At 45.7% G+C, this 26,085-nt stretch overlaps 1 protein-coding gene across 2 annotated transcripts in view; it reads right to left on the reverse strand.

Annotated features, from left to right (window-relative positions):
* Positions 1 to 202: 202 nt before the first annotated feature.
* The window catches only part of Rtn4ip1 (reticulon 4 interacting protein 1), a 48,560-nt gene continuing 22,677 nt past the window's right edge, over positions 203 to 26,085 (reverse strand). For both annotated transcript variants that reach the window (XM_034524236.2, XM_076917065.1), the window contains exons 7-10: positions 22,134 to 22,270; positions 16,464 to 16,647; positions 12,941 to 13,033; positions 203 to 1,508 (exon numbers count right to left, since the gene is read on the reverse strand). In XM_034524236.2, coding sequence (XP_034380127.1) covers positions 1,401 to 1,508; positions 12,941 to 13,033; positions 16,464 to 16,647; positions 22,134 to 22,270 — 522 coding nt within the window. In that variant the 3' untranslated portion in view covers positions 203 to 1,400. The remainder of the gene's footprint in view (positions 1,509 to 12,940; positions 13,034 to 16,463; positions 16,648 to 22,133; positions 22,271 to 26,085) is intronic.

The raw sequence follows: 26,085 nt of genomic DNA on the forward strand, positions 1-26,085 counted from the left end.
CAGTATTACATCACAATATAAAAGATAGTGGAACTTCAGAAGCCCCAGTCTTTAAATTTTTCAACACTGTAGAAGTCTAAGTTCTCTTAGAAAACTCAGTGTCTTTTTAAAGGTTCAAGTTTCTGAACTGTGGGCTCCTACACACACACACACACATACACACACACACACACACACACACACACACACACACACACACACACACACTGACATACCTTTTTATTCCAAGAGGGAAGAACCAAGGCACAATCACAATTCAGAGCAAATATGTTTAGTGCTTGATATCTAGAACCCACTCATGATCATCTGGGTGCCAAGGCCTAGGAAGCTCCACTTCTCCATCTCTGCCACATCTCCTCGTACAGTTTGTCTCACAGGCTAGAGTTGGCTTTCGCTGTGGCTGATGCAGTCCTCGGTGGTCCACCCCACGGTGCTGGTATCTCCAATATGCTGGGGTCACCACTACAACTGAGGCAGCACCTCCACCAGTGGTTTCTCCCAGCCCTCCAGCTCTGTCACAGTGTCACACCTCAGTTGCTTTCCATGACCCCATTCATGCCTTCAAAACGAGAACCACCTTTGCGATTTCTACACACTGACAAGTGCAGCAGCCACCCTGGAGTCCCAGGGTTTGTCTTGATGATGCTGGTCTCTTCTTAATCACAGCTGATTCTCAGCGTCAGTTAAAGCAAAGGCTTCACTTCAGTAGTTCCATCGCAACTGGTTCTTCAGCCCCAGCTGACCAGAACCACAGATTCCATGTATTTCCCACTGACTATAGGCAAGGGCAGGAGCTGGCAGTTCTGTATCAACCGTTGGCAAATGATTAGCAGAAAAGGCTACATTCCAGGTGTACACATGAACTGCCATGAAGAAACTATTCTGTATGTCAACTTAAATTATAACTTATACAAGTATTTTTAAAAACACATATTTTTAAAATGTATTTTATTGGGCCAGTGAGATGACTCAGTCAAGACACCTGCCACCAAACCTAGTGACCTGGGTTCTAGCCCAGAACCTACCTGGTGGAAGCACTGACTACCAAAGGTTCCCTATGATGTTCACAAGTGCACCTGTCGCGTGTGCCTACACATGCATTATGTATTTTCTTTATCACTGTGGAGGTGTGTACATGGGTGGGGGTGGGGATGAGAGAACAAGCCTGTGGAATCAGCTCTCCCTCCCTCGGGTGGGCTCCAGGAACTGAACTCAGGCAGCCATGCTGCACTGTGGGCAACTGTATCCGGGAGCTCTCTCAGCAGTCCAGATTTAGGTTTTATACAGATCATGAGACTTAAAAGTCTGACTTGGGAGAATGTCGCTGAGTGCTAGACGTCTGGTCAGAGGCACTCGACAAGCAGAGAGCAGCGACAGATGGCTGGCACACACATACTGATTTAGACTACGTTAACCACAGTCTTTCCTCGGGCGTGGCCTCTCTCCACCTTCAGGAAGGCTTCTGGGACTTCAGAAAAAGGGAAGGTCTGTTCAATAACTGGCCGAATCTACAAAACACAAGAAGAGACCAACAGGTTGAGAAGAAAGCCTCCCTTCCCAAGGCAGAGAGGGTCTGCAAACATCCGTCAAGGCTGCCTCACGGCAGGGTCTTCTTGCCATATGCTGACATCAGGGGCTCCAGCTTCCCCGACTTCTCATTCTATCTCACCTCTCCAGTCTTACCCTCAGTTTCACCTTTACTCCACCCCATTCCTATTCTGTGATGCTGACACTCCTGCTTAGAGCCCTGCTAGAGCCCCCGAACCTGACATTCCAAGACACTGCACCCTAACCTTGGCCTTCACGCTGCTTGGCATTTTCACTTTTAGAAAATTCTATTTTATTTATTAGTGTGTGGTTGTGTGGTGTGTGTGTGTGTGTGTGTGTGTGTGTGTGTGTGTGTGTGTGGTGTGGGTGTAGATAAATGCACTGTCTGTTACATGTGGAATTCGGATGACTCTCAGGAATCAGTTCTCTCCTTCTATCCTTCCTACACATGGGGCTGAGAGATGGCTCAGCAGTTAAAAGCACTGGCTGCTCTTCCAAAGGAACAGAGTTCAATTTCCAACAACCACATGGCAGCTCACAATTATCTGCAACTACAGTTCCAGGGGCTCCAACACCCACAACACACAAACAGAATGCAGGCAAAACACTAGTGCACATAAAATAAAACTAAATAAAGTCTATTCCTTCTGCCCTGGTTTCTGGCAATCAAGGTTGGCATCAGATTTGCTTGTCAAACACCATTCCACTGAGCCATCCCACTGGCCCTCTGTTACTCTGTAACTCTGCATGCTGTGGTCTGTTGGCCTCTCGTCTGCACACCTGCATCAAGGCCTCACAGCCCTTTCTACCCTTCACCTGTGGTGCTCTCCCTCTGAGCTGCTCCACGAGCCACTGAGCCTTTCTCAAATCGGGACCTTACTACAGCTGAGTACAAGGCTCTGACATGTTCCCTGTTGTACAGGAAGTAGCACACAGCGTAGCTTGTTTTCTAGGCTTAAACATCTGCATATATACTTAGAGCAGAAAGTATCTGTGGACAGACCACATCTTTATACATCTGTACTAACAACATGTATTGTATACATGCACACACTTACACATCTGCAGTACCAACATGTATTGTATACATGCACACACACACATCTGTAATACCAACATGTATTGTATACATGCACACACTTACACATCTGCAGTACCAACATGTATTATATACATGCACACACACATCTGTAATACCAGCATGTATTGTATACATGCACACACACATCTGTAATACCAGCATGTATTGTATACATGCACACACACATCTGTAATACCAACATGTATTGTATACATGCACACACACATCTGTAATACCAACATGTATATTACCAACACGACACATGGGGTACTTAAGTCACAAACTGAAAAGCAGTGAGCTGGGAAGCAGGAGCCGTGTGCTCGCTCTCTGGGCCTTGGGAATTGCACTCAGCAGTGGCACAATGCTTACACCGTACAGGATGAGGAACAGCAGCCCAGCCACTTCAGTGGGTCTGAATACTGCTAGCTACCCTAACAGTGCCTCAGTACTGACAGAAGCCTCCTGAGAGCAGGTCCCAGCAACACCCTCTCTCTATGTCCACCTCAACTCCTCCTCCCAAATGTCTAGCAGACACAGTCGCTGTCCACTGGACACCTCCCTGGACTGCTTCTCACAGCTCCACTGACACGGGTCAGCCTCCACAGGCACACCCTGACTCAGCCTAAATGAGTCTTTTCTTTTGACAAAGGAAGAGATGGTTTATGACATTCAGATGCATCTGATGCAATTTCCTCTTATGTGACTTTCAGAGCTCAGACACCACATGCTCCCAAGAGCTCAAGATTCCTCTGCACCCACGAGCCTGCAAGTCCAGAGTCACAGTAGAGTGGGCAGCACCCTCACTGTTGGAGGAACCCCGCCCCCCCCCCTCCCCCAAGTTACATGCCTTCCAGAGGTGTCACTCCTTTCTTCTGACACTCTGGAGCACAGAGCTGAGTTACTGTGTTGAGTGGCAGGACTCAGCTAATGTCACTGCCCCTGTCCCCTCCACTGCACAGGCCTGTCACTGCCATCTGATGCTTTACACCTTACCCAGGAAGGACCGGAAAGGTATCCAGGGGTTACAGTGCGTTATCACAACCTGAATCCTAACCTTCCTTCCATATGTCAGCTGAAGAGCTGGTCTCTAAAGCCTGCGTCCAGCCCCCCAAGATGGCAGAGGATGCGGTACATTGCTTACAGAGACTATCACTGACTGAGGACCTCCATCCAGCACTGAGTGGGACTGGACCCTTCCACAGCACTGCAAAGCACATTAAGGGCTGAGCTGAGCTGCTTCTCTATAATGAACCCTAAACCCATCACTCCCCTAGGAGGCTCCAGGGAGGCTTTACCCAATGCCATTTAGTTGGTAAGTGGATGACCTGCAAGCATAGGGAAGACAGTCTCCAGCGCCTCTCAGTACAATGCAATCAGACTCAGCGGGCAGGGAACAGAATACGTTCTAAGTTCCAGAAAGGTATGTACATACTTCTGAGAGAATCTCTGCCTTTTTTGCTTTATTCTTACACACCAGACACCACCATCCACATATTCCTTCATTCACTAAGCCTCCTGCCTACACTAGGCTAGAGCAGGTACACAAACAAAACTCCACTCCAGAACACACTGCCTGAGCAGTAAGCCAGGCTCACCTCAGTGCTCTCTGCCAGAGCCACAGAAGCTGACCTGCTGACTGGACGCTTGCAGTGGCTGCGCACTTTAATCTGACTGGGCAGGCCCTTTGTGACAAAGAGCCAGAGGGCTGACCATGGCATAATGAGTCATTTAGCAATTCCTGTAAATGACAATGGGGGGAAAAAGGCTTTAAAACTACAGTCAAGCAAATGCCCCCGGTGGCTGAATCTGTGAGAGTACGGGGAGATTAGCTGCACAATGAGCTGTGACCAGGCACAGCCCACACTGGACCTAGAATGCCTGTCTGTTAAGACAAAGGGATCAGTGTTAACTCCAGAGGGGAAAGAAAGCTTACTCACAGTCAAGTGCAACATTGTGATGACACTGCTAGAGTGCACTTGGCAAGGGGAGCCCTGTTATAAAGCAGGCAGGCTCAAAGCCACACTTCTCACTGCACAGACACCTGGGCTCACAGGTGACCAGGAAATGGCCACAGCAGCAGCAGCCCTTCCTCAGTGTGGGAGCCAAGCGCGCTCACGGTCTCCTGAGCACACCTTCCCTTCCGTAAACAGGACTCAGGATCTCGCCCTTGCCGCCTGGCATCCTTTTACCATGGGGACTCCGGAAATGAACCCCCCTAAGTATGCACTTACCACACACAGCACTGCGGCTTAACAGTCCCTGGGCAAGCCTTTGAGGGGCAAGAAGAGCCACGGGGGGGGGGGGGGGGGGGGGGAGTGTCTGAGAATTTAGGACAGGAAGCTGCAACACAAGTGCTCCATGGTCCACGCAAAGCCAGTTTTCAGGAGCACAGCTGGAGTCCAAATCCACACCCCTGTGAATGCCACCAGGACCACAGTCCCAGAGTGGTCTGGCCACGCTGGGATGGCCACACCCAGTCTCTGTTAGCCCAGGACTTCCCAGGCCTGTCAGTGTCAATGTCCAGGAGGACGGTGGCTCTCCATCTCCAGAGATAAGAAGACAACAGGAAGAGGCAAGTTTTGTTCCAGTCTGCTGTTTCTGGGGCACTTCCTGTGCTCAGAAAGGAACACTAAAGGATTGGGATGGTGGGTGAAGCGGTGCTCTAAGAGAACAGACGCACCCATCAGGAGAGCACCAACACCAGTCCCTTCCAGCCAGGCAAGTGGAGAGAACAATTCCAAGAGCTTGGGAATAAAAATCAGAAAACCCAGGCGTGATGGTCACATATGTGACCCAAAGCTAGGGGCTAGCTGTGAGAGCATATGAATTCAAGGTCAGCCTGGGCTACATACTGAAACCTGGAACCTTGCTTTAAAATAAATAAATAAATAAATAAATAAATAATAACAAAGGCAAAAACAAACAAGAAAATAAAAGGAAGCCAGAAGCATCAAGGCCACAAGATGAGATGCTGAGGTATCAGGTAAGCTAACCCTTTTCTAGTGGTTGTCAGGATCTAACCTCAGACTGTCATATTCTTCCAATGGAGCAGGATCCAGTTGCAGTATGAAGCTTGAAGCTTGGATCACGGTCTACTGCTAAGGTAGCTTGGCCATATACAAGAAATCATCTACCTCAGAACTCTCTGCATTCTCTTTTAAAGCTAATGTCTGGTATGGCAGCCTCTTGACACATGTGACTAGTTAAATTCAGTCAAGCGAGTAACCAAACTAACAAGGTCAGTCTCTCAGTTGCACTAGCCACAATCCTAACATGCAATGTCGTGAGGGCTTCAGCGGCGCCCACTGACCACGTGGAGAGGCATTCCCACCCCTACAGAAAGCTCTAATGGGCGGTGCTGATGGGGAGGTGACTACTCACAGCAAACCCACAAAACAGAGACCAAGGGAGTCCTCAGTGGACTCTGTAGACTGAGCCCGGGTTACATGGGACCCCTTCTGATGACAACAAAAATAAAGACATAAACTCCGGGAAGATGACGTCACTGCTCAGCCAAGCTGGAATCCTCAACTAGAATTCTAAAGAGACCTGTGGGCATTAAGTACATGATATTAAAAGGGTTTAAAATTTTCATAGGCAGGCATAGTAGTACTCGCCTTTAATCCTAGCACTCAGAAGGCTAGATCTCTGTGAGTTCGAGGACAGCCAGATCTATCTACATAGTGAGTGACTTCCAGGTCAACCAGGACCCTGTCTCAAAACAAAAACAAATAAAAAACTGTATAGGGAATCTAAGTGTGCAGGTAAGGCTGTGCAAAAAGCTCTAAGGGGCTGGGTGTGGCACAGGCTTTTAATCACTGTGGTTTCTGACAACAGCCTCGTCTATGTAGTGGGTTCTAGGCCAGTCAGGGCTATGTAGTGAGACCTTGTCTATCTCAATTAATCAATCACTAAATCAGTCGATGGGAGATGGGAGCTAGGCGGTACAATCCTGTTCTCCAGCTCCTCAGGGGGCTGACGTGACAGCATCACTTGAGCCTAGGAGCTCCAGGCTAGCAGATATTTTAAAATATATAACAAAATGATAAGGAAATAAAGCCTCTTCCTTCCATACTGGTTTCCCTCTTCAAGAGCACCAATATGCCACGATTCCTGTGCACTGGGTCGGGCAGAATACTGGCCCCACCCAGAATACTCACACCCCAGCCCCCTAAATCTGCGACAGGAAGTGGCAAAGAGCTTTGCAGATGTGATTAGGTTAAAGGTGCCCAAAGCCTTGGGTCAACAAAGTAGAACCACAGGATCTTTAGAAGAATAAGGCAGGTCTCAGCCCATTAGACTACTGACTGTCACGATTATAAAATAATAAGTGTGTTACACTAAGCCATGATGGTCTCAGCCCATTAGACTACTGACCTTCACGATTATAAAACAATAAACATGTGTTACACTAAGCCATGATGGTCGTGGCACTTTATTTCTATCAGAAGCTAATGTGTGTGTATATAAACAAGTGTGAATAAATATTTTTCCCCAATACAGAGTCATTCTTTCCAGAAGCTGCCTACAGAGGACAGTAGAGAGGTATCAAGGTTTCTCTTTCTAACTTATGCTAAGCAATGGTATACACATTGCTTTCTTTTTGCCACAGCTTTTCAATCCCAACTACAAACAATTTACCAAATGATATAACAGGATCTTATTGTGCTTAGGAGGCAATGCCAGTGGACCGCAGCAGGCCCAGGCCGGCTTTCAGAAGCAGCTCATTATATGATGCTCTGGCCTTCGATGCTCCTGTGAGACTCGGTTAGAACAGTGCTCTCACAGTGATTGATGTCTGAGAGCCCGTGTCCCTCGGCTGTGGGAGCAGCTGCAGAAGAGGAAGCACTAGCAGGGAAGGCTGCTGTCTGCCACCCTGCCACCAGTACAGGTTCCTCTCGGCCACTTCTATATATGATCAGTTTCTTTGCTTGCAGCCAAGTTAGCAATGTACCAGGGAAAAGGGTCAGGAAACTTTTCTCTCTTTTTGTTCTTCTCCTTCAGGGTTAGGAAACTTTCAACTCCCTCCCTCCCTCCCTCCCTCCCTCCCTCCCCCCCCGCCCTCTCTCTCTCTCTCTCTCTTTCTTTCTTTCTTTCTTTCTTTTAATACAGGGTCTGACATTATAGCCCAGGCTGGTTTTGAACTCATGGCAGTTGTTCTACTTGGCACTGAAGCAGTCACGAGCCACCAGACTACTGCTTAGAAGACTTTCAGTAATAAACTAATTAGTGAACAATGCTTTGGGCCACACATGATCTGCAGAGTTTTTGTTTTGTTGTCTTGTTTGGGGGAGGAGGGTAGAGAAATGGCTCATCTGTTAAGAGAACTAGATGCTCTTCCAGAGGACCCAGATTCAATTCCCAATACCCACAGCGCAGCTCACAACTGTCTGTAGCTCCAATTCCAGGGATTTGATGCCCTCTTCTGGCCTGCATAGGCACCAGGCACACAAGTGGTGCATAGACACAATTCAGGCAAAAACACCCATACCCATTAAAACAAAATAAACCTTAAAATCCATTACAAATGTAAAACCTGGGCTGGGGAGATGGCTCAGTAGGGACCTGAGTCCAGAGCCCAGTCCCCCATGTAAAAGGCTGAGCGTGACAACATGCATCTATAACCCCAGCTCTGAGGTAAGGCAAGCAAGCAGAGGCAGACAGATCCCTGGAGCTCTCTGGCCAGCCAGTCTAGCTCAAGGTTCAGTAAGAGACCCTCTCTCAGAAAATAAGGTGGCAAGAACAATTTTGTTCTCTGGCCACCATGTGCACATATACACAGGTGTATTCATACCTGTACACATATGAACACACACTATACAAACAGCTAAACACACAGGTAACCCAAACATTTAAACACACACACACACACACACACACACACCCCACATACACACAAAATAAATAATAATAATAAAAAAAAGCTTTTAAAATATAAAAGCCATTCTTAGCTTAGGGGGCATTAAAAAAACAAAAACAATAACAACAACAACAAAAAAACAGACATAAGATTGGATTTAGCTCACTGACTATATTATTCTAGTCCCTGGTTAAGACACTAAAAAATATTATATCAGTCTTAAAATCTAGACCCAAATTGTGCATGGCTACAATAAATGTATATACAAAATTTTACTGTGGGCAGGAAGCCTCACGGTCCCAGTCTAGTGAAAGCAATGCCTGAGGTCTGAATTTCTGGAGAAATGATGGTGAGGTCCCCACATACTTGTAAATGCCAACTCTTTATCGCTCAAGCCTGAGAATGGTAGAACTCTAAACACAGAGGAGTATAATGACAGAAATATTTACAGAATGCCATCCTGCCAGAAAGCAAAGTGTGAGTGTGGGACGATGCTGTTCTGTCTGACTCCTTAGTACTGTGGCCTGCAGCTTCTCCATGTTCACAGTGCACACAGGGCTGACAAGACTCCACTAGGAAGACTTAAGTCAGATGCCGTGTGTGAGGAGGTGGTCTCTGTACACAAGCACCGTGTGCATACGAGGAGGCCAGAGATTGACATTAAAGGTCTTCCTCTATTGCGCCACTTTATTTTGAGGCAGGGTCTGTCACTGACCCTGGAGTTCACTGACTGGCTAGCCTGCTGGTCAGCGAACCTCTGGAGCCTCCCTGTGCCGAGACTGCAGGCCTGTGCCACCATGCCTGCCTCTGTGTGGCTGCTGCAGATGTCTTGCAGCAAGCACTTCACCCAAGAAGCCACCTCCTTGGCCCCAGACATGGTTTTAACCAAGAAGTTCAAGTTACAAGTGACAAACACCAGGTCTTCTTCCTGTTTCCAGAACAAGTCAGTCCTGAGGTGAAACAAGCAAAGGGCAAGAGGACACGAGAGCGAAGAGCGAGGGGCTGCAGAGACATGGCAAACACTAAACACTGGATTTCAAAAGCTGTTGTCTTACTATTTATCAAATACTTGGGGCTCAGTAATTACATTTCCCAGAACTGAAACGAATCTACTCACAGTTAGTACTTAAAACAAAGCTGGGTTAGCCACTGAAGCACTGTTTGTAAAAGGTCAAATAAATATTGGCACACCTGTGCAGGGGAATATTAACATAATCATTTACAAAATAGACTGATGGACATTTTAATATCCTAATGTGAAACAAATAAAAAGGGGGTTTAAAACAAAAGGGAGACGACTCATTACTCGCAGAGATAAGACTCTGTCAGGTTTGGAGATTTAGATCCAACACTACTCTCCCTCTTCCCTGCAAATGCCTCCCTCCAGGGCAGCCTCACCACCACTGAGACAGCTCCAGGAGTTGAGAACCTGCAGGCACCTTCTCCTCTTTGTGCAGAGGGTGCCATTTCAAAGATCATCACCAAAATACTAGCCACCCAGCTCAGATCCTGGACTCACTGCTCATTGGTCCTGTCCTGTTTGAACAGGTTGCCTTTGGGATTTTCAGGAAATCATAATGCTGGTTTTGTCTAAGCCAAGAAGAACCTTGGTGACCAAGGGATGCAGTCAAACGCAGCTATCTGAAATAACCTCAACTTCCAGTTTGAACCTTATGAATATATTCATCTAAAAAACTAGAGCAGTTGGCTTGGTTGCTCTGTCTTTACATCACAGATAGCTCCCGCTAGCCAGATTCCTTAAGCACTCCTCAGAGCTTTGAAGAATTGAACTGTTCTTGTTCAGCTGAGCAAGTCTCTTCTAATGGCAGCCTTCAAGGTCTGTCGTTACTCCCTGCCCTTTCGCAGTGACCTCTCACACTCACCTCAAAGCAGAGACCTGACAAGACACCTGACCTCCCTGTGCCCAGAGTCACCAATCTGGCTCACACAGGCCCAGAGCTCTTCACTGTCAAAACAAGTCCCAAGTTTAGCAGCCTGGACAAAGAGACAGACCTCCTCCCGGCTCACGTACATCAAAGGCATCTTCTCTCTCTCCCGTCCCTTCTGAGCTCTTCTACTGGTTACCTGCCAGATTTCATCAGAACATATACACAAATCACCTCTCATCTCTGCTGGGTAAATAGCAATTTCCAAGTAGAGACAAAATCCTGATATTTTGAATACAAGAGAACATGACAAGCATGTGAGCATCGTGAGTGGACATCAGGACAAACACCAGCATTCGCACTGGCCCTGGGGACAGGGTCCTCTGTAATTACGGGGCTCTAACACTCACGTATTGAGCAATGGTTCCTTTCTTAGCAGCAGTAAGGCAAAGCGAAGAGTGGGAAGTGGGAGAGTTCTATACACACAAAATGCAAGGCTGTCTCTACTCAGGACACACCAACCCTGAGATGTCCATGAAAAGGTTCAAAATTGAACCCCAAAGTAGCTCCTGCTAATGCAGGCTGTCATGGACCACATATATAGTCCCTTGGCTACAACAGAATTGGACAAACAAGCCTAAATGTCTGAAGAGTAGCCACTCAGGATCCAGGGGAGAGGACAGGGAGGGGGCATCGAAGAGCAGAGGGAGGGGAAGCTGCAGTCAGGATGTATTTATTGTATGAGTAAATAAAAAACAAACAAACAAACAAAGAAAACAAAAACCAAAACCAAACAACAAACCACTAAAGGTGGTAATCTGGGGAGCCCTGAAAAGACTCAATGCCCCCAAAGGGAGAACTAAAACTCTCAGCAACATTCATTTTTTTAATTAATTAATTAATTATTTTATTTATTTACATCCCAAATGTTGCTCCTCCTCCCAGTCCCCCCTCGAAGAGTTCTTCCCCTCATCCTCCACCCCCCTCCCCTTCGCCTCTGAGAGGCTGCCCTCCCCTAGACCCCCAGAGAACTCCTACAGCTGATAAACAACTTCAGCAAAGTGGCTAGATATAAAATTAGCTCAAACAAATCAGTAAACTTTCCTTTATACAATGATAAATGGGCTGAGAAAAAAAATTAGAGAAACAACACCCTTCACAATAATCACAAATAATATAAAAATATCTTAGTGTAACTCTAACCAAGCAAGTAAAAGATCTGTATGAGAATTTCAAGTACCTGAAGAAAAATAAAATAAGACCTCAGAAGATGGAAAGATTTCCCATGCTCATGCATTGGTAGGATTAACAAAGTACAAATGGCCACCTTACCAAAAGCAATCTACAGATTCAATGTAATCCCCATCAAAATTCCATTACAATTCTTTACAGACATGGAAAGAGCAATCCTCAACTTCATATGGAAAAACAAAAAACCCAGGATAACCAAAACAATTCTCAACAATAAAAGAACGTCTAGGGGAATCACCATCCCTGACCTCAAACTGAACTACAGAGCAATAGTGATAAAAACTGCATGGAACTGGTACAGAGACAGGCAGGAAGATCAATGCAATAGAATTGAAGATCCAGAAATGAACCCACACACTTGATCTTTGACAAAGGAGCTAAAATCATCCAGTGGAAAAAAGACAGCATTTTCAACAAATGGTGCTGGTTCAACTGGAGGTCAGCATGTAGAAGAATGAATATTGATCCATTCTTATCTCCTTGTACAAAGCTCAAGTCCAAGTGGGTCAAGGAGCTCAAAATAAAACCAGATACACAGAGTCTAATAGAAGAGAAAGTGGGGAAGAACCTCAAACGCACCAGCACAGGGGAAATTTCCCGAACAGAACACTGATAGCTTAGATTCTAAGTCAACAATCGATAAACGAGATCTCTGAAACTGAAAAGCTTCTGTAAGTCAATAGGACAATATTGCAACATTCGTTTTCCATGAAGCCCCTTTAGGCCAGGCAGCAGCAGCAAGAGGAGCAGTGGTTGTCCCTGCTCAGGCCCGTCCTTGCTGGTGCCTGCACTCCTCTGAGCTGTGCCCATGTTTAGAACACACTAGCCTTGTTGGAAGCTGGAGAGCTACTTCTCACCCAGGTATGGGGATTTAGATCCAACACTGCTCTCCCTCTTCCCTGCAAATGGCCCCCTCCAGGGCAGCCTCACCACCACTGAGACAGCTCCAGGAGTTAAGAACCTGCAGGCACCTTCTCCTCTTTGTGCAGAGGGTGCCATTTCAAAGATCATCACCAAAATACTAGCCACCCTGCTAGACCGGCTCTGCTACCTGCTAACTGCACACCTTTAGGAACTTAAGAGCATCCTATGGTACTCCTCCCTGGCTCGTCCCCAGGATAAACCAGGGGAGACTAAACAGGGTGAGTTACTATGCACACTGAGCAGTCTCTCCACGAACCCCACAGCAACAGGAACAACACACAGCTCCCTCCCTCCTCCTGCGGTGTTACCAGGGATGAGGCCTGGGGCACAGTCTACAGGAGGAGTGCCAACAACACAGTTACCAGGAAAAGGGGTTCTAGGTGGACCTACCTTTCCCGCATCCACCAGTTCTGCAATTTCATCGAGATATGGACCGCTGGCCATGAAGAAGGCCCATCTGTAATGAACTCCTTGCCAGAGATGCTAAAAGGAAGAAAACAATTACAGTAAGTGTATAAAAAAGGAGACCTGGCCAACTGCCACTAACAAAAGACATTCCCTGCGTGGCCAAGACAGATGAACCCATTTCCCATTTCACACTGACATGTGATTGTGTGCCCAGGACCTTGGCCTGGAGACTGAAGGAGAGCAGACCCTCCATAGCATATACAGAGTAAGCAAATGAGCAGGACGTGTCTGTGTAAACTCAGGTGTCGTCCTGTATGACCTACACAGGGAAGCTTTCCTTCAATGATAGTCCAAATAGTCCCATGCACGGAACTGCTCACCTACAAGGAACTAGGGCCCAGAGCCCCAGGCCTTCCCCACTGAAGTTTTCAGGAAGCCAAAAAGAAACTTATTACATTTAAAACTGCTTTAGGAACAAGAGTCAATAAAAGTTGTTTTCTGTTCCTAACTCTGAAAGGAATAAAGAAACTTCAAAGAAAGAGTATAAAATTGTTTTTATATCATGGCTGGGTCTACCCATGGTAGTTCTTGTAAGTGCCAAGCCATCTAACCTTTGTGGAGCAAAACCTCTCAAGATAAAGATGGACAGAACTCCTACACAGAGAGGAATCAACTGTATCTGTGTGCCCACTTGTTACTCTTTTCACTGTTGAGACAGGGCCTCATCGTGCAGCCCAAGTGCATTTAAACAGTGCTGCCTTTATACAGGAGCTGAGGGAAACGTTATCAAAATGGGGTAAGCCAAGAGCTCAGCCATCTCTGCATGACCTGACTCCTCAGAGGGGGACAAAAACACTCGGTACCACACCGCTGCCCTACCTGTTCCTACAAACAACTGCCAAGTCCCTCAGCTCAGGCTCTGCCATACTACCAAGGAGGGCAGGGAGTCTATCTGATCACAGCTGTTCTAGAGCAGGGCTTCCTACACTGTGGGTCATGTCCACACATGGAGTCATAAAACCGAATGCATAGGTCATGAAAAAGCTAACAGTAAAAGGTTCTGTCTCAGTGTCTACGGCTAGTCACTGATATGCTAAGCTGTCCCCAGCACAGGGCTTACCCAGTAAATGACAACCACCAGAGACCTGTTCAGCTGATTCTCCTAAAGTCTGCCATGGCTTCAGGGACCACAGTGAAAACATTCTGGTAACCGTTCAAGGTGATAAAATGGAACTAAAATGGTCACAACTGCCACGTCTGAAGTCCCTCACAACACGTTTCTCTACAAAGCCAAGCACTTGATTTGCAACAGCACAGTCTCACGTTCTGCTAGAAGATGTCTGCATGGGTCTTCTCAGGCCACTCTGAGAAGGTAAAGCAGAGCAGGTCAGAATTAGAGGCGTGTGCTTTTAGGATTCTGAGACCGATCAGCTTTCCAGTGAGCGAAGAGACCGGAGTCACTGCCTCTCAGAGGACAACTTTGGAGGTTAACTGATAAGGTCTTTCCATATAACTATGAAGTCTTACATACAGGCTAAGCCTGCCTTTTAAAGTCTGGAAATTCAAGTTTTGAAACAAAGAACAGTTAAGATTCCTTCTCTGCCAACAACTACCTACGGTTTTCCTTAAATCGCTTCTGGACAGGGTCTGAATGAGCAAAATAATTCAGCGACCACTCTGTTCACCTCTGCACTGTGCATGTGTCAGGTTAACGAGTCATCTTGTTACTCTTTACTTCCTCTAACAAGGTGAGTCCTTGGAATTAGGAAACCAGAGTCTTAATTTCTAAATCTAAATGGTGCCCAGGTTAATTTTTAGTACAACTTAAAGGGAGCTAGAGATAGCTCAGCACTTGCTGTTCTTGCAGTGGATCTGGGTTCGGCTCCCAACACCTACATGGTAGCTTATAATTGCCCTCAACTCCAGTTCCAAAGGATCTAGCATTTTCCTCTCGTCTCTAACGGCAATAGGTATACACACACAGTATACATACATACATGCAGGGAATACGTACACACATAAGATAAAAGGAATAGCTGCTTGAAAGTAGCAGTAAAAGGCTGAGCACAGAGGCTCACATCTGCCAGCCAAGCACTTAGGAGGCGGAGGCAGGAGGATCACAAGTTTCAGGTAAGCCTGGTCTCCATAATGAAACACCATCTAAAAAGAAAACAAAACAAAAAAGCCATCTCAATGGGCAGGGTGTGACTCAGTGGCACTTCTTGCTCAATATGGGTGAGGCCAAGTTCAGTCTCTAGCAACTCATTAAAAAACATGCAGAAGAATGGAAAGAAAACAATAGAAGGAAAGGGAAGAAAGCTAAAACCAGCCACACAGTGAAGCTGGCTAAGTCCACCTATGAACAAGCTTTTACTTTGATGGCCTTGAATCTGAACTATCTAGTCTAATTAAGAAAGTAACACTCTGGGTGGTGGTGGCACACATCTTCAAGACAGACCCTCTAGGAGTTCAAGGCCAGCCTGGTCTATAGAGTGAGTTCCAAGACAGCAAGGAATACACAGAAACCCTGTCTCAAAAAAAATTATCTTTATTTATCTTCATTTTCTTTTATCATGTATACCACTTCACTTCTAATTTAATACCCTAGAATTACCCTAATTTACCATTTGAAATTTTATCAGCCTGTCTCCTCTGTGGTGACAAGAGGCGATGGCATCCAGTAGAGAGGGACACTTAAGCCCTACTCTCCGTCCTGTAACAGGCAATGTGCACTAATTTCCAAGGCCTACCACTCCCTAGGGGCATTCAGTTTGGCCATTAGAGCTTCGTACAGTCTTAGACACAGTGACCTGTCAATACAGTCAGCCTGACTGATCTAAAGTCCCCCAAACTCCCATCACGTCAACAGTGATTCACCAGAGATAAGCAATGTTGGGACAGGATGAGATAATGCCAGCAAAGGCAGGAGACCATCAACCTTCACAGCTGCTGAAGTAAAACAACAATGTCCTTCAGGCTGAGTACCCCACAGACCTCTAAAGTTTCGAGGGCCTCCACCTAGGAACCAGACATATATCCTACTGTTGCCATGAGCGCAGCAGCCAGACACTGCCTTGGCAAGGCTGTGCATGCTCTCAGGCTGCTGAGAAAGCAAAGCTTTAGGTACAGGCAGGAAGGAATCAGAAGGTGTATCCCATGGAATCAAGGGAAGTAGTAACAGTTCACCACAAACTGCATGAGTAGAAGCCTTTATGTCCAGGGCCTTGTGCCACGCTCTTCAGCGGACTGTCTTATTTAATCTTACAGCAGCACAGTAAAGTACAGAGATTAGCAAGCTCACCTTATGGGCAAAGACACCAGGCTTAGAAACAGTAGGTAACATGCTCAGGGTCACACAGAGGTCAGAATCTGAACCCCACTTTTTGAGTCTAGAGACCATGCTGGCAGCCCCTGTGGTAGGCTAGCTCCAAGAGAAGAGAAAGAGGCCAAGTAGCAAACCAATAGGCACCTGCTCACTCCCACCAATCAAGATGTGCCCTCCTACCTTCAATGCCTTTGTACCCACAGTGACTCCTGTCTGCAACATGCCATCAGCAATGCCCAGTCGGTCCATGTTCAGGAGGAAAGGCGTCACCAGAGTCACATAGGTGGCTCCTGACCACTTCTTGAGAAAATTGAGCGCCCATGTTTCAGTAGATCCACCAACATTATCAAGGATAAAGTCAAACCTGGAGGGAAAGGATCAAATAAAAACACTCTGCCGGCCGGTCTCTGCTCCGTTTGCAGCTGGCTACGGGGTGTATTCAGTGACAGCTCACAAACCATGCGCACTGCATCTTCCCATGGAGGGGCAGTTGCCTTGGATGGAGGGGAGAGGGCACATCTGCTCCGTTCATTTATACCTTAAGCAAGTGGGTCTGAGCCGGGTGATTTGGGTCTCACCCAGTCCCTGCAGAGCTGAGGCCATCTGGGCTGAGGGACCCTGCCATCACTGTGATGACCACAGAGCCTGCTTCCAATAGCAGCAGTGTATTTCTCAGTGTACATGATTACTTAAAAGAAGTATACTCAAAGTGTTTGCCCGTAAAAATGACTCATCAGAAATGTGTCCTCTTTATCTTCTGGAATGTTTTTTTTTTTTTTTTTTTTTTTTTTTTTTTTGTATGTTTTATGTATAGCATCAAGATAATGCACAAAAGAAAAAGAAAGAAAAAAGAAAACCCAACACCCTCCTCTCAGCCTTCAGTGTTACTCTGACATGCCCCAACCCCAAACTGATATAACAGATTTCATAGAACTGACAGATTCAAATCTCTCAATCTAACCTATACTGTTATAATCATTAAACCATGCTCAAAGGGGATAGAAAGCCAGGGAAGCTTTTAAGGACTTTCAAAACCAAAGTTCTATTTAGAAAATGTGTATAAATTAAGCAAATCAACTGAGAATTCCTCTTGGGTAAAGTTTTTCCCCTTCCAAATTCATCTGGAGGAAGTCAAACATCAAAGCTTCTAAACCAGCTCAGCCAGATTCAAGGGTACTAAGTCTTTCATGGGATTAAACTACAGACACAGAAATTAAAGGCTGCGCGAGGCAGGAGTGACCTTACCAGAGGAGCACGGCTCTCACTACGAGAGTTTCTACTGTGTTCCTAATGCACTGTATGACGCTATTTAAGCTGTGGCAAACTTAAAGCTACTGTTGTGGAATGCACAAACTGAAAAGCAGTCTGGAGACAAGCTGTAGGCTCAGTTATGCCAGGAATGATGAATGGCATGACCTTGAGCTAACAAAACATCCATAAGGCCCCACCTCTGCTTTCTGGACCACAGTATAATTGGATTGGAAAGAGAGTTCAAACTCTTGCTGTAAAATTTCTAAGATTCAAATATCAATAAAGTTGCTACTTGGAGAAGTCACAAGTTTACTACAGAGTCAGAGTTCAACCTCTAGACAGAGGTCATAATTATAAGGATTAATGTCAACTAAACTGTCTGTGCTGGTTTGAATGACAATGGCCCCAACAGGCTCATATATTTCAATGATTTGTTCCCAGTTGGTAGAATTTTTGGGACCAATTAGGAGGTGTGGCCTTGATGGAGATATACCATTGGGGGTGAGCTTTGAGGTTTCAAGCCCACACCATTCCCAGTTAGTGATCCCTTTCCCTCTCCCCCTCTTCCTCTCTCCCCTCCCCCTCTCTTCTCCTCTCCTCCCCCTCTCCCCCTCCCCCCTCCTCCCTCCCCCTCCCCTCCTCTCCCCCTCCCTCTCCCTCTCCCCCTCCCCCCCCTCTCATACACACATAGTTGTTGATGTAATTAAATGCTTTCTTTTTATAAGTTGCCTTGGTCATTATGTCTCTTCACAGCAACAGAAAAGTAAGACACTACTGAAGGAAGATGAAGAGAGAGGTAAGGAGAGGGAGGGGAAGGAAGGATAGAGGAGGAAGGAAGGGTAAAGGCCTGCATTTATAAGCCAGAAAAGCCTCTACTGGAAAAGTACAACCAGGAAAGCTCTTGCCAGAGAAGCTGAGGGGACTGACTGTCACACTGATCTGAGAGGCCAGATGAAGTGTCCTTCAGCATTCTGGCTGTCGGGCTCTCCTTTGGAGATGAATCACAAACACAGATACAATTAAAGGTCAACAGAGGGGAATGGGTTGGCCATGGCCTTTGGGTCATGCTGCTCTTACCAACAGCAGAAAATAGGAGATCAACTACCACTATCCAGAAGCCAATCCTTGGAGGCCACGGTTCATGGTTTACCCTACAGAAGCACACATCCTGACACTCAGATACTTAGCTCTGAATTCTCAATCACATTAGATATGTTCTTGACACAGGAGCTTCACATGTACTTTTGATTCAAAAAAGAACAACCGTTCTTCTAGATTCCTTCAATAATTAAAGAAGGAGCTTGAGAGATGATCTGGTGCTTAAGAGTATTTGCTACACCATCCTGAGGACGGACGGAGTTTGGATTCCAGCACTGTTTAACAAGATAGCATCTGGTTCATGCTAAACTCCAGCTCCAAAGGAGCTGGAAAGCAGGAAGATCACCAGTGCTCACTGGCTTACAGCCTAGCCAAGAAAACATGAATCCCAGGTTCCTTCAGGGAGAGATCCTGCCTCAAAGGAACAGGTGGAGAGTGACAGAGGGGAATGTATCATACCCTCTTGTCCTCCACTTAGGCACATGAATGAACATGCATGCACACACACACACACACACACACACACACACGCACACACGCGCGCACACACACTTAATCAAATACTATATAGCACCAGGTGGAGACATAAGCCAAGAACAAGACCAGCTTAACTAAAGCCTCTGGCCAAGTAGTGCTTGCTTAATGCGGATACTTTCACTGCCCACTGTGACCACTCCCTCCCTAGTCAGTTGTTCTCCCTCCCCCCCCACCCCCTTCAGTGTTCCATAGAGCACTGTGCTAGATAGACAACGCTAGTGTCATCAGAGAGGAGAGCAACTCCACTGAGAAAATGCCTCCATAAGACCGGCTGTAGGCGAGCCTATAAGGCACTTTTTAAATTAGTGATTGATGGGGAAGGGCCCAGCTCACTGGGGAAGGGAGGTGTGGAAGATTCACGTGGGAAGATGTACCTAGATGGATGCATAGTACCTGAGCACAGGTAAGCAGCCATGTGGCAGATTGTAGGTTAGAGTAAATGGGTTATCTTTAGTTATGCTCTAGTCAGACAAGAACCTAGCTATACGGCCAAGGTATTTCTACATATATTTTGAGTCTGAGTCTTTTTCTGAGAACACTGGGCTGGGAGGTAGAACCAGACCTAACTTCTGCACTATCCTGACTTTCTTCAATGATGAACAGTGATATGGAAACATAACCCAAATAAACCCTTTCCTCCTCAAGTTACTTTGATCATAATGATCCATCACAGCAATAGAAAGTCTAACTAGGACAAACTGGTACCAGGACCATTAAGGATTGCTGTGAGAGATCTTACCATGCTGTTCTGGGCAGGGCTTGTGGAAGAACTTTGGGTAAGAGAAGTCACTGGATGTTCAAAGCTTGGTGAACTGTTCTTTGGAAGCCTGGGAGAAAAGAATGTTGACAGCAATGCAGACTATGGGGCCTGGCTTGTGAAGTTCTAGAGGGAAGTCTGAGAATCCCTTAAAGACTCTGTCAAGGCTATCTGCTATTTTGAACTGAGAATCTGAGGTTCTGGTTAGCTGAAGCTGAAGAATATAGGCTATGATTAACTAGAAACCAGAACCTCTGAAGTAAAACCTTTGCTTCACTGGGACAATTGATGTTGGTCAATGGAGCTAAGTTATTAGCAGTGACTAAGAAGAGACCACCATCACTGAAGTGAAATATTATAGGAAATATTTCCTTAGAGTCAGCACACAGAAGCCGTGTTTGAAGTGGCCACTGTCATACCTCACGCTGGCAGCCAAACTTTGTAATGTGTAAGAGTCACCCAGGTGGTACTGGCTTTGAAGGCATGAAGGGATCATGAAAAGCAGCTGAGGCTTGGCATTGTGAGAGGCCATCAAAGGCCATCAGTGAAGATGCAGCCTCAGTAGCAGATGAAGGCCCAGGATTGAAGAGGTCATGAAGAGAAGCTGAGGCTTGGCACCATGAAGAGAGCCCAGGAAAGGCTATTGGTGAATGTGCAACCCAGCTGCAGCAGAGCCCCCATCAGTTTGGAGATGCCAGTACCATGGCATGAGCACCAAGAACAGCAGCAGCAGTGGGGTGGAGCCTGCCCAGCGTAGAAGAGACAAGCATGTGTGCTGCAGAGGGTGGAGCCAAAGCAGTGACCCAAGCCCCTTTAAGGACCCCAGATGACTTTAAACTTGAGACACACACACACACACACACACACACACAGAGAGAGAGAGAGAGAGAGAGAGAGAGAGAGAGAGAGAGAGAGAGAGAGAGAGGAGGTGGGTTGGAATTTTACAAACTTTAGATTTTAAGAGACTAGATATTTCTAAAGAGACAACTTTCAAAGTGTTTAAATTTGTAAGGCTGAGACGTTTCAATAGTTTGTAAACCGATATCTTTATTAATGTGATCTTGGGGACAAACGAGAAAGGAACGGCTGCAACTTGCCAGTGGTATGTTTGTGTATTATGTTGGCTAGTCTTATGTCGACTTTACAGGAGCTAGAATCATCAGAGAAGAGGGACACTCAACTGAAAAAATCCCTACATTTTCTTAATTAGAAACTACTCATAAGCACACTCCTCCATAGCCTCTGCCTCCAGGTTCCTGCCCTACGCGAGTTCCTGTCCTGACTTAACTTTAATGAAGAACAGTGATGTAGTAAAGCCAAGTAAGTCCTTTTCTCCCCAGGTTGCTGTGGTAGTGGTGTTTCTCCACAGCAATAGTAACCCTGACTAAGGCAAGCACTAGTCACTAAAATCCTGCAAATGCAGCGTATGCTCTATGAAGAGGAGGTATGTCTGTTCACCAGTGTCTAGAACAGCGCCTGGCAACCACGAAAGCTTCTAAAGGGCAGAATGCATAAAGTGTTAGCTGGCTGCTCTGGGAGCACTGCAGAGGGGAGCACCTTCTTTTGCTTTCAACCTTTAAAATTATACTTCTAGTCAGAATGGCCAAAAATAATTGGCTGAAAATGGACTTCTTTAAAAAGAAAGAAGAAGCTCTGACGCTGCAGCCAAATACTTGTGAGCTGCACCTTCAGCTTCAGTCTATCAGACAGACCACAGTCAAGAGCAGCAGGGCTTGAGAGATTTCCCAGGCCCGTCCTACCTGCTACCTTAGGCCAAACCACAGGCTGGATTTCTGGCATTCGGCAGGCACCTCACTGCTCCCTGCCAGCATTTCTTCCTTAGGTCCTCACTGGGCCGAAACACTGAGACTGTGTTTAGTAGTAATCATGTGGTTTCTGTCCTCCTCTCTGTTCTTCCTGTAATGATGCCACAGAAGGACTGCACTTCCTAATACTGCCTTCAGACTTCTTATAAGCCAGCAACAAAAGCTGGTCCATCCATCCATCCATCCATCCATCCATCCATCAGGCCGTGGATAAAAAGTAACTTCCAAAGTACATACTATGTGGAATGAATCCAAAGGACAGGAATGCTTTTAGAGTCTTCTCGAAGACTACAACATGACCAGAAGCTACCAATCCCTCAGACCTGCACACTCAGCTGTACTGTGCTTCCGTCCCCTCAAGAACACTGCTCTCCTACTTACAGTTTTAGAGATTTCAATTGCTCTTCCACACTTCCCTGCGTGTAATCAATGACGTCGTCTGCTCCGAGCTTCCTCACAAGCTCACTGGCATCTTTCGAGCAAACTGCCGTGACGTGAGCACCCCATGCTTTCATTACCTGCAGGGGAGGGAGAAGAGGGGAAAAAGAAGACAATGCATTTTAAAAAAGAAAACACTGGCCCCAGGGTACACTCAGCAGAGTGTAATCTCTAGAGAACTTTTAAGTTCCCCCTTAACAAGAACTCCGGGATGCTACCTATCAGATATGGTACAAATGTTTGTCAAGAAAACCCACTAGATCTCAAGTCTTGATGTTCATGAAGTGCCCCACTAGAATCAGAAAAAAACAGGAGAGTTACAAGCTTCAGCCTTAGCACCTTCAAGGATAAAGGGCAAACAGCAGAGAAAAGAGAAAGCAAATGCCGTCACACATCCTCAGGAACTGAATATTTGACAAGCACCCAGAACACAAAACTGCAACTCTTCTTCATTTGCATAACCAGAATGTGTGGAGGCAGACAGCGCATCTGGGGCTGGGATGACAACCAGACTGGCAAAGTGCCTGTTAGACAAGCACAAAGACCTGAGTTCAGATCCCCAGCACCCATGTAAAAGGTCAGGCACCGTAGCATATGCCCATAGAGCCAGAGCTGGGGAGGCAGAGATAGCAATATCCCTGGAGCTTTTCAGTCAGCTAGTCTAGCAAAATCAATGAGCTCCAGGTTCAAGTAACAGACCCTGCCTCAAAGTACAAACAGTGAAAAACAGTGTCAGCTCTGGCCTTCACATGCATGCACACGCAGATACACACGCACACACAGATGCACATGCACACGCAGATGCACATCCACAAACACACAATAGTCAGCTCTCAGAGGCTAGATAATTAAGAAAATATGGACATTTGAGCTTTTGAACATGAATTGGGTCCTCTCCCTTAGAGTAAGAAGGTCTAGATAAATGGTTTTAAAATGCAGATAGCATATTTAAAGATAGACTAAAATAAAAGAATACGTAATTCTAATGTTATTCAGCGTTAAGTATCTGAAATTGGTCTCCAAACCTGATATACTTTTTCTATACTATCAGCCTCAGAGTTGACAGGGGACTACTTTCAGTCTACTAGCAGGCAAGATACTTGAAATTTATCAAGAAATTTTGATATTAATAGTTATGGGTCAAAGTAAGTATGGTGACATACACATGCAATCCCAATACTTTGGGGTATAGAGTCAAAGGATCAGAAATTCCAGGTCATCCTTCACTATACAGAGTATTTAGGGTCAGCCTACAATGCATGAGATCCTATCTCAAGTCAACAACAACAAAAATATCTCCCAAGGATTCATATAACCTGAAAATCTGAGGAAACAACCACTGAGGAACTCTAACGTGTAACTTTTGTGTTTGTGGGTTACAGACAGGGCCTCTTGAGTAAAGGAATGTGTTGCTTTCAACAGCACGTCCCGAGTCAAATATGTGAGGTGTGGAATCTAATGAAAAACTCATTGTGGCCACCCTTTCCCCAAAATCTATGCAAGACATTGCTGGGGAAAAGGAAATGTGCTAATACCTGCAGACAGTACATCTTCTTCTTTAAGGATTTATTTATATTTGTTTTATGCATATGAATGCTTGCCATGTGTGTGTCACATCCATGCCTACTGCCCACACAGACCAGAAGAAGCACTGGACCCTGAGACTGGAGTTACAGACAATTGTGAGCTGCCATGAGGGTGCAGGGAAACAACCCCCAGTCTATGAAGAGCAGCCAGTGCTCCAAATGGCTGAGGCAGCCAGCCCCGTTCTGTTTAAACAGCATAAGTGCTCAGGAAGACTCGATATATCACGTGATCTAACAGTTGAGCCCTTTGTCCCTTAAGACCTAGCTTTTCCTAACCCACTGCACCAGCTAGTCATCTTTACTACTAAGAAGTTTAGTGAGGAAGTTTTCATGTCAAATGAAGTTTGAATATGGAAAGTTCTTAGAAGGCAGATATAACTTGGATAAAAAAAACAGAACACCAGGAGCCAAAGGTTTTTCTTGTGTCCTATCTCAGAACACACCCCTCTCCCAAATATCTCCTTAAGTCACCTTTATCTTGATTTTTTATACTAATCAAATCCTAGTATTTTAAAAATGTCATCCAAATATTCATTCCTGAGACATAATTAATTTGGCTGTGTTCATTTTTAAGCCGTGGGGGAAAGCCTCTTCTACATCACAGGATACTGTTCTATCCCGTTGTTCTCTTATAATTTATCTGTGGAAGAATCCACGCCATTTGACCTGCAGAGTTGCTCTATAGTTTGGAGCTTCTGATTGCATAGAGGTCAGTTCTGCATGATGCTGTGTCCTCCACATTCTGAAGACTGGATAAGACTGGGTTTCAATCTCTATAGAAAACCCTGCATGGTATCTGACAAGGCTGGAGACTTCAGCATGCTGCCAGTGCTCAGGACTTATGCCTATCCACTGAGGGCTGTCAAGTAGTGATGTTCAAATGCCATCCCTTTTCAGGTGATGGCTGTAATTAATAAAAAAATGCCTCCCTTCAAATATGACATGGTTAGTCAGTCATACATTCATGCAAAATGGTAGTGATGTGATGACAGGAATATTTGTTCACCTTTATTAATTTATAATTTGTTCCTCATAGTGTTCTAAAATTAATTACATTTCCAAAAGAAAGCAACATAAACTTATAAATTTAAATATTTTTATATGAACTCAAGCTACCATAATTATCTTTACAGAAACTGAAACTGTCACATCTTTGGCAGTTTGTAAGATGGCTCCCAACTCTGACACTGTTTTGACGGTGTCCCCACTGTTTAGTGAAACTGAGGCTCGTTCACACACTGTGCACCCTCTGTAACTTCCCACTTCTCTAAGAGGCTCTGCATCCTTCCATCGAGAAGTGATATGCAAGAGAAATTTCACACATCCATGTGCGCAAACACTTGAGTTCGTACTGATAATCACATTCAATGGGAGACTGAGGCTGAGGACTGACTGCGGTGGGGGCAGAGCTCGGCATGCCAAGCGAGGCTGGGTCCAATCCCTAGATCCCTTCTCCAGAATATCTACTGATACGAATATGGCTCATGCCTGTCATGTTTGCTTTGTGATAATTGTTGAACTATACATTTATATCACTTGTATTTCTTTTGAGTTATATTTCACAACAGAAAAGTTTAAAAGATTTTCTAAATTTATGTACATGTGTCTGTGTGAGTGTAGGCCATGTGTGCAGTACCCAGGGAAGCCAACTATGTCTTGTGTTCTTACTTATAACTACAACTTAAATGAGTGACTATCACTCAAAACTAAAACCAGAGGCACTGGGGGTGTGGCACAGTGGTAGAGACTCATGAACTAACACCTGCAAACTGACCAGCTAAACTTTACCTTTAGTGGGTATGTAGGGACAGGAGAAGCTGCCTGTCACAGCCTGCTTCTCTACACCCCAGCACCCTAGCAGGTATGCCATGCTATCTTAAAGGGGATCCCTTCAGATGTCACACAGGAAAGCAAACCACGAGAAGAGATAAGAATGAACCTGGTGCAGACTGACTTTGGATCAAACTTCAGGAGTCTGATGCCAGGCAGTTTATTCCCAATGTTTTTAAGCCCTGTATAATTTGGGAGAGTTTCCTGGTGCAGTGCAATTCATGGTACACAAGGAAGTGTGATTACACTGAAACTCAACTCAAGGTAGAGTTTTTCTTACTTCCAAGAAGATGGGTTCTAGAGACAGACCGCCAGTACTAGCTTAGGGGCCTAAGAGTCTGGCCTGACCTGGTCATACAGATAGTGAAGGTAACATTTAGGTATTAGCCACCTCTAATCCAGGCTGTGAGGGCTTGGGGCAACCTCTGGCTATACAGATAATATAAGGGTCACTTGAACTGTTAGGCTGTGGAGCTGTA

This window comes from Arvicanthis niloticus, chromosome 20 (genome assembly GCF_011762505.2).
Source record: "Arvicanthis niloticus isolate mArvNil1 chromosome 20, mArvNil1.pat.X, whole genome shotgun sequence".
Lineage (NCBI taxonomy): Eukaryota > Metazoa > Chordata > Mammalia > Rodentia > Muridae > Arvicanthis > Arvicanthis niloticus.